The following is a 14,919-nucleotide window of genomic DNA, read 5'->3' on the forward strand; positions in this document are numbered from 1 at the left end:
TGATTGCTATTTGCCGCGTGGCATCTCCGAAAACACACGAAAATTCCCGACCTTGTAGAACTGACGCATCAAAGCGCCAGTTGCATGTCGGACGTCGTTCCGTTCGTGTCGTGGGTATTGTTCTTTTCTTCGGTGAGTAACTTCGTTTTAACACGCATTCTTTTCTGTTCGACATCTGTGAATACTTGTCAATTTCTTAATATAACAAACTTTTCTTCGAGTTAACACCAAGTTAACACAGTTTTCATGTTGCCATTTTTTTTATAATTTTTAAATATGCATCAGTTTGTTAAATATACGCTTGTACGAAATACATATAATAAAGATAAGGATATATGAATTAGTATTTAAAAATATTCATATATATGTACATACTTTTTCATTTACATGTGTTTCATGGCTAACGCATTCACTGTTGACATTTTCCATTTTACACGTATATTTTTTTTAAATTTTAGTTTTTGAATCGCTTTTTGGTGTGTAACATATTACAATACTCTCTTGCTAATTGGTCAGAATTCTGCTTTTCTAACTGGCCATTGTTATCCCCATTATTTTTTAGAAGTGTCTGCGTGGAACTAAAGCTCCAGTGTTATATGTATTTCTTTCATTTTATCTGTTGTGATTTTGCATATTTGACTGTTTCTATGTAAAGTACCGATTTTTAAATTTCAATATTTAAAATTGGATATCGAGTATCATTGTTTCACTCTATCGACATACGTATCTGTTACTCGTCGAGACAGGATTTCTGGACTGTTTTGCTCTATTGAACTGTTATCATTAGCAATCTTTTACATGTCGTAAGTTACAAATTACCAGCATTAGTAAATATCTTTTCTAATTAACAAGTTTGATGATGAATCAAATGAAATTTCATAAGTAAATTTTGTAAATTATAAATATTTGATTTACCCTATTTGACGAAAAGTTATAAAATTATGAAAAAGAAATCTATAACCTACAACGTCTACTTAACTTATTAATATTGTTAGTTGGTATTCTTGTGCAAGAGCAACCTGATATAAATATAAAAATCCTTCCTTGTTAACCGACCACATTCAGTTCCGATCCGCTGTCAGTTAGCAAGGCCTTACTGTACTTCAATGCAGACCGGTGATTGTATCAAACTACTATGCAATTCGAGAAGGTTATACGAGGTTTTAGTAGCGTTCGAAAAACTAGATGGGAGACTAATTCGTCTCGATCTGATTTTTATTGTTAAGGAACTCGCGTCGGTTTATGGTCATTCGATGTATTATATTGATTCTGAAATTGTCGATCAAGCATCGGTGTCGTCTATCCTTCTTGGTACGTTTACGTGTGTGTTTATATTTATATGTAAATGATGTGTAAAACGTGAAACAGGAAGTTAACTAGAAATTGAAATCCAGCGCAACATATGTTCCATAATATAACTAACTATTCGTGTTTTCGTTAATATCATCATTTATTATTTTTTAGAAATTAACTTGCGTGTATATTTATTAAAGACAAATGTATGGAATTATTAGTACTTATTATGTTTTTCAATGCGCGGAAAAAATCTTGGGCTATTAAAATTTTTTTTGTCGATTATTCTGTGAAAAATAATTAATGATAGGTAACGGTGGTTTCAAGCATAAGTTGCTGACACAAGTATGATGCATTAAAGCCTGCTCAAACATATGCGCGTGTTTTTTGAACAGTGATAAATTTCCTACTGTAGTACTGTTGTTTTTTTGAACGATTTATCGGATAGTTCCGCTATTATAGACGAAGAATCTTCAGGAAACACTACAACTGCTTTTTACAATTGAATCGTGAATTTATGTCAAATTAATTAAACGAAGAAATATTTTATTCTATTCGCCTGTATTAGAATATTCTGGAAAAATATTCCATTGAAATTATTTCTATTGAAACACCGAAAATATATTCTGTCGAAGTTATTTAAGAATTTATTTATCATTTATTAATACGTCATTTAAACAGCTTTTTTAATGTTTCTTTATAATGTAATTTATACTAACTATTGCTCATGACAGCTAGGTTAAGCAACCATATATATTTTAGAATTATATTTCTTTTATTTAAATTAGGTTAGGGGAACATGCTATATAGGTCCTATACATCGTCCGTGAAAATTTCATATGAAACAAGAGTGTCTTCAGTGCTTCATTTCTCCTTGATGAGAACTAATTAAACTCACAATCGTTGTCATCAGAACGATCTCGCTTGTTTATTATTTCTCTAATGGGGAAGAATTTTCTTAATTAAGTGGTATTTCTAAGTACGATAGCAAGTATCAGTTCGGTTGGCTATATGTACATCTAGTATGTTTCGTTTATCAACTACATAAATAGGAATCGTAATTCATTGATCAAGATATTGTGTCGATACTGTTTATTAATACTTCACACTGACACACATCAGAAATGGTAGCATAATAATAGACCAAATATAGGGTATTTTATTTTCTAACATAGTTTAGAGTTAGTTAGTTAGATTAGGTTAATTAGGCTCGACTTGAATTTTTCCATTAAAAAATATAACACAAAATTTTGAGTGTCAATATCGAATTGAAACGAGTAAAATGAATAGTTATCCTGTTTTTCTATAATAATTTGTAAGCTCTTTTAAACGAGACAATCTACATATACGATATGAAAATGTTAGTCAATGTGGCAGATGTTTATGTAAGTTTGTGTTATTATGACGACATTGTGCGACGTAAAATGTGCGATATTTCTCATTTGCGAGTTGCAAGAGGATTAGGAGAGTGGAACGAAAGTGCACAGGTGCGCGAAAGAAAACAGACGATTCAGTGTAGGTGAATTAGCATGTGAATTGTGCGCGGCTTCGTTCTTCATAAGTGTATCAGGTAGTCACGGAAAAAAAGAAGGAAATAAATCTCCCGTCTCCTAGTGCGTGATGAAAGCTCGTTTGAGTTCGTCTACCGTGTGAGGATGTGTGATATGTAACAAAGCATTTATTTAGAAACAATGTGTCTTTTACAGCTGCATCTGCTTCCCCTATTGCACTACAAAATTCTGCTTTGTTTGGTCACGCGTCTTTGACCATTGACAATTGGTTTGAATTATAACAGCGTACATCTTTTATCGTCTTTCAACCACGATTCCTTTCACCACTTAAATTTCGTTCATTGAATCATTGTTCACATAAGAGTTCCTCTATGCATCATTTATTAATAATATGGAAGAAGAAAAGTAGCTTCAAGAATAGTTTCTTCTCTTGAGGATCAGAACTATAGGCCTGTGTATCACTATACATTCAGTCATCGGAATAAAGTACAAAATTACAAAGATGTTATTTGTATTAAACTATGACATAAACATTATCGCGAAATGTGATATGTCATATTACAAAAGTATATAATTTTCTGATGAGTAGATTGTCGATTTTTATGTATTTATGAGCAAAAGATGCGAAAATGCACAGGACGCGTGTAATGTTTAAAAGCATATATAAAATATCTCAAAATACAGTGGTTTCTATGATATTTAATAGGTAAAACAATTTTCTACCTAGGTTCCATTTTTTTTTTAAATTATATTCACAAAAACATGAATTTGCATAAATGTTTGTCTATTTTATCAGTCTTAGGATTGTACCCTAACCTCTTAAAGTCCAATTTAGAAACGTGTTAGTTACTTAATTGAAATACTTAATGCAAATATACATATCATAATACCTACTTATTTAACATTACGTATTTTACATTCTACTTGTTTTTATAACTATTTATTAGTATCTACATGTTTATATAACCTCCGTATCTTGATTTCAACAATATAACAAGAAGATTGTTAATCTTTGATATACAAAACATATTACAACGTATTATTGTCTGATAATGGAATCACGTGAGTCGCACGTCGTCGCTAGTCTTTTGATTTGACGCGTTATTAACCATCATTTGTACAGGTAATCGGTTTTAATTAATTGTAAAGAGGACCACGTCGGATAAGAATACGATCAAAATGTTAACAAAGTTGGTCTCAATCGACTAATGTATTAATTATAATGTACTGTACACTGATGTGCCCTTAATGGTGACACAGGAACACGGTTAACGATTCTCTCCGAGATTCTCTCTAGTAGTACGTCTCCATGAGTCACTGGTGACACGATCCTCGTCTTACGATATCGGCTAACCTATATGGCAACGAACGATCTTTTTTCCGCAATTACGTAACGCAGTCTCGATTGCCAGACTAATTATCTGGCAATGGGAAAAGGTAACGTACCGCAAGGTCTTTTTGACATGCAAACGAGTTATTAACCGATCAACGTAATCGACTTGAATTATATAGATCTCCTTACGTTATTTCTTTACGATTACGTACATAGTTTTAGTCGTACATAAATATTACAAATGGCGATCTTCTTTTTAAGGCGATAGATCATTTTGTCGGTTTAAAAAGGACGGACAAAATGCCACGTTGCCAATTGCACGTTCCATAAATGCCATAACGTACAACGAAGGACTTTTTTTAAGTTTACGTAATTAAAGAAGCTACAGCATTGGAAAAGACTGCGCGTTAGGCTGAATAGACCGTTAATTGAAACATCAAACGGATTTCTCTGAAAATTGTACTTTTTGCTCTGATGCTTGACGGATCTTTGGAACTCAGTTATCTGTGAAACTTTGAACTTTCTATGGTCGTTGTCTCTTTGTAAATTTCCGAAATCCATCCCTTCTTTGGTGAAAGAACGAAAACTTTTGTCAGATATAAATAGACAATGTTGTGTAACTCCCAACAGCAAGTAATATTAGGTCACCCGAAAAGATTCTTCCGGTTTGTAAGGAAATAATAGACGCGCGTCATTTGTTCTTTTATATTATTTTCTTGCTTTATTCTGTTACTACAAAATTAAACTATTATTTCCTTATAAGACGAAAGAAGCTTTCCGGATGATCTGATATTTATAGCAAGCATTAGAATATTTTTAAATTTAAATACGACTGAGAAACTGTAATCGATCTTCTACATTTGACTAGATGATCTCTGATAAAGAAAGAGCAAGGTGTTTCATAATACATGAGGTCCACTTTGGGAGTGGACAGGAGACACAACAGCAATGAAGAAAGTTCACGTGAAACGTCCTATTTCACTTCGTTTCAAAGTCAACAGCTACTTACGTGTTACAACAATCGGCGACAGTTTATCTTCGTAGAAGGTTCTCGAAATCACCATCCTCAGTTTCTACGCAAGCTCGCAATCGCCGTGTCAGAGAATTTCTTTCAAAAATTCCAGGTGTATGTATGGAATATAATACAAGCGATGAAATGGTTCGATACTTTCCAGTATCTTCCACGAAGGTAATCCAAATTTGTGGATCATCGTGACACGAAAGTGGCTACGATATTGAAACAGGATCGAACAGGACACGCGTCTATATGAACCTTTTTCACTGTTCTTGGTATCCACTGTCGAAGTTGAAACGAAGTTGCGAAACACCCTGTACACTATATAACAGCGTAATAATATAATTATTATAATTCCGAAGGTGGAGAGAAGTTAATAGTTCTTTGAATACCAATGTCTAATGGATAAAGTACAGGTATTATAAATACGTTTCTCGACAGAATACTTATCAATTGTAAGTTACATAAATAATCGTTTAAACGTGTATGAGCTTCTGTAACGCGATTAGTAGAGTTCCTTTCTCGATATCGACTAATTCCCTAGTCAATAGTTTTTACGACGTAACTTTTTATAAATTATCGACGTGATAGGAAAAATGACGAATAAATGAGAGAAGGAGAGAGATTAAGTAGCACGGTAAGGCAACGTATGCTCGGGATCATATATATCACGATTCAATCTAATCGTTGAAAGCGGTTGATGATGATGATCGCGGGAAGGTTGTTCCAATTAATATTAAACGGCCTGCGAAATGATGATATTACCGTACGTGAGCGTATTAACGGGCCATGCACTCGTTACTATGCCCCCGATACACTCGCAGCGTAGGTTCTTCGCTTTATATTAAAAAGATTCTACGCTCCGAATCTAGATCAAAATTTTCTTCTGCTTATTCGCGGCAAATTTTCGAGTACTTCTTTTGACGTTACGCTGAAACAACTGGTTAGCACGAGATAGAGAGGTAATTGACGGAATCGAGGATGATCGCATCGCGCCTCGATTATACCGTATCGAGATTTTGCTTTTCTTTGATCTTGTCCTTTTGTCTAGGAGGAACAGGTTCGTCGACCGCGCTTTGTGGTGGTGCCAACGCTCCATTTTAACGTAATCTCCATTGTAAATCCCTTGTCCATCCTTTCTCCTTCCTCCTCTTTTTTTTGATCTTGCGCTGCGTTTTGCAATGTGTATTCGATACCCGATAATTAAACCGAATCGATACCTTTAATTTGATATTACGGGGCAAAAGATTGGCCGTTAACTTCTTGCTACCGAGGCCGTGACAATGATCTTGAAAAGGACGATAGTTATCTATGATATCCGTAGAATATCATCTACCATTACGTTCGCGTGAATTTGTCCGATCTGAAGTAGACAAGAGTAGACGGGAGATGGTTCTATACCAGCGAACATAAGTCGGAGGGAATGAAATTTTGCTCTTAACCCTTTCCTTTCGGAGGAGATAAAGTTCGAACGTGTTTAATCAGTTAGCCGTTGCCACCTCTTTGAAAAGCGTGTACCTAGAATGCGTCGCTAAAAGTAAGCGATAACGGGTATACTCGTCGAACACGGAGTACGTATGGCTGTTATAATATAAAATTAAGTTGTAATGAAATGATCGTTTTAGTTTTTAATCTTATTACCGCGAGGGCTCATGATAACGCAAAATATCGCCGTTTCTTCGTGACCAGTATACTCGTGAAAAACAGCTAACTGGTTGATCAAAAGTTCTCCAGTACCTGACAAATTTTCAAATTTCATCCTCTTCTAACATCAGAGAGCTCAAGAAGAAAACTTTGTTCTACGTTTCCGATTTATCTTCACACGCAGACCGATTTCCTGTGAATCGTCTATCTGCTCTCGTTCGGTTCAGACTGGACAAATTCACGTATACTCGAAAACTCTTCAAACTCGACTTTCCCGAAGCTGAACCTTCCAACGTAGTTTCGTTACACCCGATTTTTGTGTTACCTCGAACCACGCAGTCTCTGTGACTTCGGTCTCGTCGCGAATGCAGAACCACCGTCTATATTATAATAACAGATCTGATTGTGAATGTTTGCATCACGTGCTGTTGTCCATCAAGTTCGCCGGCTGCATTGTTCTGCCACTTCTGCTCTCTAATCGCGTCGAATGAATTACGAAACCGGACTAAGCGTAACGTCTAATTACACAGCAGCTACGCAACGCGTGGACGTAATGCGTAATGAGTATGTTCGCAGAAGGTGAAGTAGCTGTCCCGAGTTCGTTGACCGTGACAACAGATAGGCGGCTCTTACTTTCTCGCGGTGACGAAACCGAGCAGCACCACGGGAAGAGTGTCTAGGCTCTGTGGAGTTTAGACGTAGACCAAGTCGATACGCAAGAAAAAGAAAACAGCTATGATTCGAGCGTGCTTACTTTCGTATTCCAATGTCGCCTCCGAGACAAGAAAGATGCGCTATAATAAGGTAGAGTTACCGGAGTTCATCCAAGTTTCTACGTCTTAAAGTTCAATCTTGAACGTTGCGCGGAATAATCGCACGTCGTTATACGTTTTAAGACACCATCGTCAGTTTACGACAGAGTGACGAAGGAACTAGAGAAAATATCGTGCGCTCTAAGCAAGAAAATTATATGAAAACCGAGAGAACGATTGGAGAATGACTCTGCGATAGGATTATTCGAGTCAGCGAGGAGATATTACGCTGTAAGAACTAACAAGATGAACAACGAAATAATTTCCACGAAGAAAGCAACATACACTTACTACCGTATCACGATCGTTAGATCGGACAAGATGAAAATGTTAACCGTTGATCGAAACAATTTCTTATCTTTCGACGAGCGAAACTTGTCGTCGTAGAAAAGTATAGTCGCTGATTTATCAATATGCATGTACGATATGCATGATTCTCTGTCAGGCCATCGATAACGGAGCTAAACAGGTCATTTTTCAAACGTACATCGATCGTAAAACTCGTTGATAAGTGGAACTGTCGAATTACAAGGGAAAATTACTTACGATTATTTTGACCCAAATATCCTTCCAACTCAAACAAGCTTATCTCACTCTGTGCCTCCACGTACTTACTCATCGTGGGTCGCGTAACAAACGCGTTGTTCTTCTTTTTTCCCTTTACTCTCGCTTCGTGATTCTGTAGTGAAATTTCGTTGGTAACCACGTGGCCACTGACGCGTGTCTCCCTATTCCTGACCCTGGGCTTCACCTGCCGTTTCCTGCTTCCCCCTACCGATTCATTCATTTTATTTCATCGAGACGTGTCGTACGTTGGTTTTCGTGGTAACGCACGGCGATCGAGCGATCGGGTAAAACCGCGTATCGCCGTTTCTCTACAGGGGAACAAGGTGAACGAACCGAACCATTCGATCGTTCTTCTTTCACCGATACGGAAATTCTCTGCTCGATACGTTTTAACTCTATTAATTAAAGGCCAAGCAGCGAAATAATATCCGAAAGTACGACACGGCGGAGATAAAAATCTGATCGTAGTGTCATAAGATACTTCGATTTTTTTGAATTTTATAAAACTGTAGAATTTAGATGACAGAGATTGTAAAGTAGAAATTATCCGGTAGATCCTTGGAATTTTTTTTTTTTTTTTTTAAATATATTCTAACGTCGTATCACCTGCGCCTCTGTGATTATCAGCAACGTCGATGTGAACAGAGAGAGAAAGAGAGAGAAAGAGCTAAAGCTAAACGACTATGTATCTTTCGGAAAGGTGAAAAAGCTTGAGACTCGATTTCTATCAGAGAGATTTTCACTTGGAGTTCCTTCGATCTATGCTGTTTGTTACGAGAAATCTGCGAGAGATTGTATCCAAGACGATTTAAAACAACGTGATTGACGGTGATTTAACAAACGCGGATGTCGCAGATCGATGGCTTACAGGTTTTCTTTTCATGATTACGGTATGAATTTAATGGAACTCGATAACGCCGATCGACTAGACAGAAATTATAAATGAAAGATAAGATAACGTCGACCCTTAATAGATTAAGAGCTTTCGATTAAAAATGCACATTGTGTTATTGATAAATAAAATTGTAGTGTAACGATTAAGTATTTGTCACGTGGCTGTGGCTGAATTTCTAACTCATCCAAAATCATTGTTTCAGCGCAAAGATACGAACGTGTACACTACAAATGTGTCAACAGCCACTTTAATCCGCAGAATGTTACCACAGGCGAAACGCAGAGGAAAGATATGGAAAATAAGAAAGAAAAATGTTGGATTATCGGTATCTATCAATAACTGTATGTCAGTGTTGTTATAAATTATTGTAGCGGGCAACGCGTAGGACACGAACTCGTACAGATTAGCGTGATGCAGTCGTGGTTCGTGTTTCAAGGATCGATGCAAGGATCTACCGGTTACTTTTACCGTTACGATACTCCTAACGGGATGCTGGGAATGCGACGCGGCGACGGAGTAAACTAGCCGAAAGCATTGCCTTCTCTCGCGCTTTCTAGATCAGCCACGCGAATGATCGTTCGATATTTGCACTTACGAATTCTCCTTTGAAATTATCCGATCGACTTCTAAAAAAAAAAAGAGAAACAAAGAAAGAGAAATAAAATGGAATAGAAGACAGAAAAGAAGGTACAGCGATTAGCAAATGAAAAAGTCTAACTGAAACGGAAGAGAAAAGTTCCCATACATAATCAGTTTGAGTCGCTCATTTGGAGCATTAATACTTATTAATGCACTAACTTGTCGCGGCGTTATGCTATTCAGGGTCATCGATAACTGGTAAGCAGTGCAACGTGATTTAGATGTCTTAGGCAGCGAGGAAAGCGCTTTGCGTTTGGAAATATTTTACGATATGCTATCGTCCTTAAAGTTTGTTACTATATTTGGAAACTATAGAGTATAGTATACATACGTGACTTTAAATTATCTCCAAAATGTAATCTGTACTTGGTAGTATGAAATCTAGAAAAGATAAAACGTACGATTACGTAATTAAAGAATATTTAAAATATCATACGTATAGTGTCTGACGAAGGTATTTAAACTTCCACCGTAGAAAACTTTTACGTCTATACGATGTGTATGTTACATAGAACATTTTGAAATTTCATTAACGCTATTAACGATTGTCGAGATCGTATTGGTCAAGTTACATTATTCTCGTAAAAGATTTCTATAAATATTACGCTCATCGACTATTATATCTATTTGTATACGTGTGTGAGCTGAAATTTGTTGTAAAAAAACCTAGCGCTGTATATATATTTCACGGATGACTTACAAAATATAACGATCCAGGAATATCTGTAAATTCACCGTAAGCTAGGATCTATTCTGAAAATGTAACACTACGTTTCACCGAACGTGATAACTCGGTACACACGTTGTTAATCGTATTCACTTTCCACGAAAGAAGTTCTAGCGGCTCGTTCATGCCGATAAAAGTCATTTACCAGCGATTTCGTCGAGGTGAACGCGCAACGTGTCGCTCCAGAGCGCACCGCTTCGATTCGCGTGGGCGTTTTCAAAATTCTGTCACGGTGGCTTGTACTTTGTGCGACAACGGTGCACCGGTACGTGACGACTTTTGTTCGATTCAGTGACTGTCATCCAATTAGCAGAACGATAAATCCGAAAGGATGTGTCCAGATTATTTTTCCACCACGATATTGTCCGCTGTTCAGGATTGCCAATTCCAGTTTATAGAAACAAGATTCTCTTGCCACTTCTTCTTTTAGCTAGTGCACGAAAAAAAAAGAAAGAAAGGCAACTGAAAAAACAGGTAAGATGGCATTCCTGTAACAGCTTCGGTGAGTCATTACGACAGTTTAGTACCGTGCGTCTTTTATCTATCTATGTCTCATTTCGTGATAACGATCGATAAGAGTGGAGAAATTTCGAGCGGGCGCATTCCAGCGTAATCGAAGAATTCATTGAATAACGACTGCGGTTTTATAGTATTCTATCTTTTTTAATACTTTGAGGACCGTATGCTCTGGCATAGCATATAGCCTGAACTCGCGCGTATTTTTGATGCGATTCAAAAGATTCAAACAGTCGCTCGTAAAGTTCCTACCGATTTACGTACATTTAGTGAATTGTATAGGTGGCATTTTGTTGCCCACAACCTTCCTCCATCTTTCGCGCGACTTGAATGTTCCATCCTTCCAGAACCTGTCAGGTTCTTCGGGGAAGAACTTTTCAATATGATTTTTTATGTCGACCGAAGAGTTAAAAATCGGTACGAACTTTCCGAGCAGCGTTTAACGAGTATAATATTTTATTAAAAATCAATGAGCGTATTTAAAGACACTTCTGCCAACGTTCTTTAGTGTGATACGCTTGAGAACAATTTCCCCGATGCAGAGTTACTAAGCAAAATTTATTATTCTATTAAATTCCTTAAAAGTCAGAAGGAACTTTCCCAGCAATCGATATTATATCTAATACATCGATAACGGTTTCGTATTATTCGACGTAAACACACTTAACGTAAAAACACTTTCACGACATTTCGTTTATAGCATCCATTGCATTTTTTTCACTGTTTCATCTAACGGTAGTTAACATATTTATAGGATGCCGCACAAAGTGTGTAAGACGCGAATTGTTAGTCCGCAAAGTGTTAACACAGTCTTATAGCGTCTAACGTAATCGCTTTTTAATGGATTTTTAAACGGCTGGTACTTGCTCGTCATTATTTATAGCGATTTGCGTGTCGGTTTAACATGGCGTGATTTACTAAATTCGTGTTGAATCAATGGAACCTTGCGTCCTTCGTCAGGTACCTTTTGCACGGGTCGGTCGAGGGTCATCTTAAGTCTTCGTCGAACGGCTTTGACGGTGGCACTTATGCTGCTTCTTCTATCAATAACACCGCGCGAACCAATTTCGTTCGTCTAATCTAAGGCGGAGTTGTTCTTCTTTGCAGCGATCGATCTATAAATTAGACGTAGCGGGTTGCTTTGGTTTGTTCGATTCGTTCGACCGATCTCTATTCTAAAACGATAAGAGACAGTCAAATTATATCAGGATAACATTTTTCTTCATTCTTTTAATACGAAAGAGATAACGTATCGTTCTCTTTTGTTTTTGTATACAGTGTTCGCGTTTCGAAATTCAGAAAGCAAGATGCTAGAAGAAGTTAAACTTTGCTATGCCGTTTATTTCCTACCTGGAAAAACGAAGCAAACAGTGGCTATGCAAATTATAACTACACATCCTTATATTTATCGTAGAATTTACATTAATTAATTAGATCCAATGATATTAAACTTCTTATCGTCTAGCAGCACTAATTACAGTGGCAGTTGTGTGGCTACAAAAATTTGATACTGTGAAAGCGAAACGTAGAACGTGATAATATGATGTATCATTGGAAGATGAGCGCGTTAATTGTAGTAATAATATTACTTTTCGTAGCCAATTATTCCATTTACGCGAATAGATAATGTACGTTGAAAAATTCTTTTTACCAACCGCTGCCAGGAAACTGAGTATCATGATGTTTCTTTTCTTAGCATAGCGATGCCATTCGCGTCGTGGCGTTCGTGCGGATTTCTTCTTGAATTCGTAATCTCGCTAGCGGAAATCTCGGAAGACTGCTCCTTTCACCGGAAACGTTCCTCCGTTTTCACAGGTGAAAGTTGGGCGACACGTTGAACGAATTTTGCGAAGGAAAATTCCGTTTGTCGTGCTTCTCGTTATAGCAGTTTCTACGCGATTGCAGCTCATGCGAAACCATTTGAATTATGCGCACTGGTTCAAATGTGCCTGTTGTTCCTTCCACCGTGTAATTAGTTTAACTAACTCTTTAGAACTCGAGTGGTGAGATTGATGCCAGCAGAGAAGAAGATATATCGTGGCGAATATGTTAAAATGCGTATGATCGTCTATCCCTGCGGGGGGAAGTTGTAAATTTCGCTTTCATTCAGTTTGTTTCTTTTTACGTCGTGATGGCCATAAAGATACATATTTAGGTGATAACAGATCGTGTTGTAAAGCCGTAACTAGAGCTTGAAAATATTTTCTATTTTATTTATCAATGGCTGTCGCGAAATTTTCGCGTAGGCTGTTTTATCGTGTTTGCAAATTTATAACAGGATTTTCAAATGTCGATAATTGTCAATAATTCCCTCTGAAACGCTCCACGTTCTTTCCTGATTTTCTTGGACAATATCGACACAAATGTACGCTTCGATTATATTTCTCCACGTACATACCTCTGGTAACATGATTATTTCTTCGGAACGTATAATATATAGAGCGAAATAATACGATCGTTCGATTTGTAGATACGGGACAAAGCAAACATTACGTTACCTTCAAAAATGTTGCAAAAATGTTCGAGACCCAATAACGTTAAATTAATAGAACTTGCAGTCAGAGTACGTAAAGTAGTACGCAAATGCAAGTACGTATAATTCTGTGAATTAATGCATTTGTTTCACATTGTTCTCGTTTTAGAGCGTAAGCCGGTATGGAGAATCAGCAGGTGTGGGTGCGAGACCCTCAAGAGGGTTTCATAATCGGCAAGTTCATGGACATGGTAGACGGAGATGCGTTGATCATACCATTGGATCCGAAATATCCGCAACGCACTTGTCCGCTGGACGAAGTTTATCCTGCTGGAGAATACACCAAAGACGTTGAAGATAATTGTAATTTCATCATTACAACTCTCGTTCTTACCTCCACGATTTATCATTTGGCTCTTTCTTTCGTATTCGAACGTGTTTGGAAACGATCGGATCAAACGTTTAAATACCATGGGTATTTATCTTCGTAATTTTGTTTACGATGTACGAAAAATTGTGTTATGTTGGGTTCATTGATCAAATGGGGTTTAGATAATAAGAAATGCGTTTTACGATATTCACGTGTAAAGGGGAAACACGAGCCACGGGGGTTTCCGTCAGGAACGGAAGTCTTTAAATGTCGCAAGTGACTCTCTCTTTCTCTGTCGCTTTACAACGTCTATCTTCACGGGTTTGCTCTGTTTTTCATATTCTCAGGCGCTCTGATGTACCTGAATGAGGCCACGCTGCTCAACAACGTACGAACTCGTTACTTCAAGGATAGAATATACGTGAGTAATTGCGCGCAAATTGCGGTGCACTGTTCGAAACAATTGGCAGATCACGTACCTAAATAGCTCGATGTCATATGGGACGAATGCGCTTTAAACGAATAATAAATTATTGCTTTTAAAAATGTTGGATATTTCAGAGCAAATCTGCTATTGGTATTTTCTCGTCGTTATACAGTGGCTATAACAAAACAGTCTTATTTTTCAACGAACCGTTTTTCTATCAGATTCTATGAATTTCGTGAAAGTACTTCTTCTAGTCACTGTATGTAATAATACATCATGATTAAACTGATGATCATACTGATACTCGACAGACTTACGTGGCCAATATCTTAATCGCTGTAAATCCATACTGGGAGGTCAAGGATCTTTATTCTGCTGAAACGATCAAGGCTTATAAGGGAAAGTCTTTGGGAGAAACGCCACCTCATGTTTTCGCTATTGGTACTCTTAGTTTTCACTATTGTTACCAGATGTTTTGGTCATTTGGATTAATTTAAACATTCGCTTTTCCTTTCACAGCGGACAAAGCGTTTCGAGATATGAAAGTACTGAAGCAATCACAAAGTATCATCGTTTCTGGCGAATCAGGAGCAGGGAAAACCGAATCTACCAAGTATCTGCTACGATATCTCTGTGACTTATGGGGATCAACGGCTGGGCCGATCGAACAGAAGATTTTAGATGGTACATTATAGAA

The 14,919-nt window shown here is 37.2% G+C and overlaps 1 protein-coding gene across 2 annotated transcripts in view; it reads left to right on the forward strand.

Moving 5' to 3' along the window:
* Positions 1 to 14,919, forward strand: part of LOC126920829 (myosin heavy chain 95F) — a 21,281-nt gene continuing 6,362 nt past the window's right edge. The window contains exons 1-5 of one of the 2 annotated variants that reach the window (XM_050731610.1): positions 1 to 132; positions 13,595 to 13,788; positions 14,143 to 14,216; positions 14,534 to 14,663; positions 14,742 to 14,906. In XM_050731610.1, coding sequence (XP_050587567.1) covers positions 13,608 to 13,788; positions 14,143 to 14,216; positions 14,534 to 14,663; positions 14,742 to 14,906 — 550 coding nt within the window. In that variant the 5' untranslated portion in view covers positions 1 to 132; positions 13,595 to 13,607. Of the gene's footprint in view, positions 133 to 13,594; positions 13,789 to 14,142; positions 14,217 to 14,533; positions 14,664 to 14,741; positions 14,907 to 14,919 lie in introns of those variants that run through there. The other variant, XM_050731611.1, reaches the window with a different exon arrangement.

The sequence above is a fragment of the Bombus affinis genome, chromosome 10 (genome assembly GCF_024516045.1).
Source record: "Bombus affinis isolate iyBomAffi1 chromosome 10, iyBomAffi1.2, whole genome shotgun sequence".
Classification (NCBI taxonomy): domain Eukaryota; kingdom Metazoa; phylum Arthropoda; class Insecta; order Hymenoptera; family Apidae; genus Bombus; species Bombus affinis.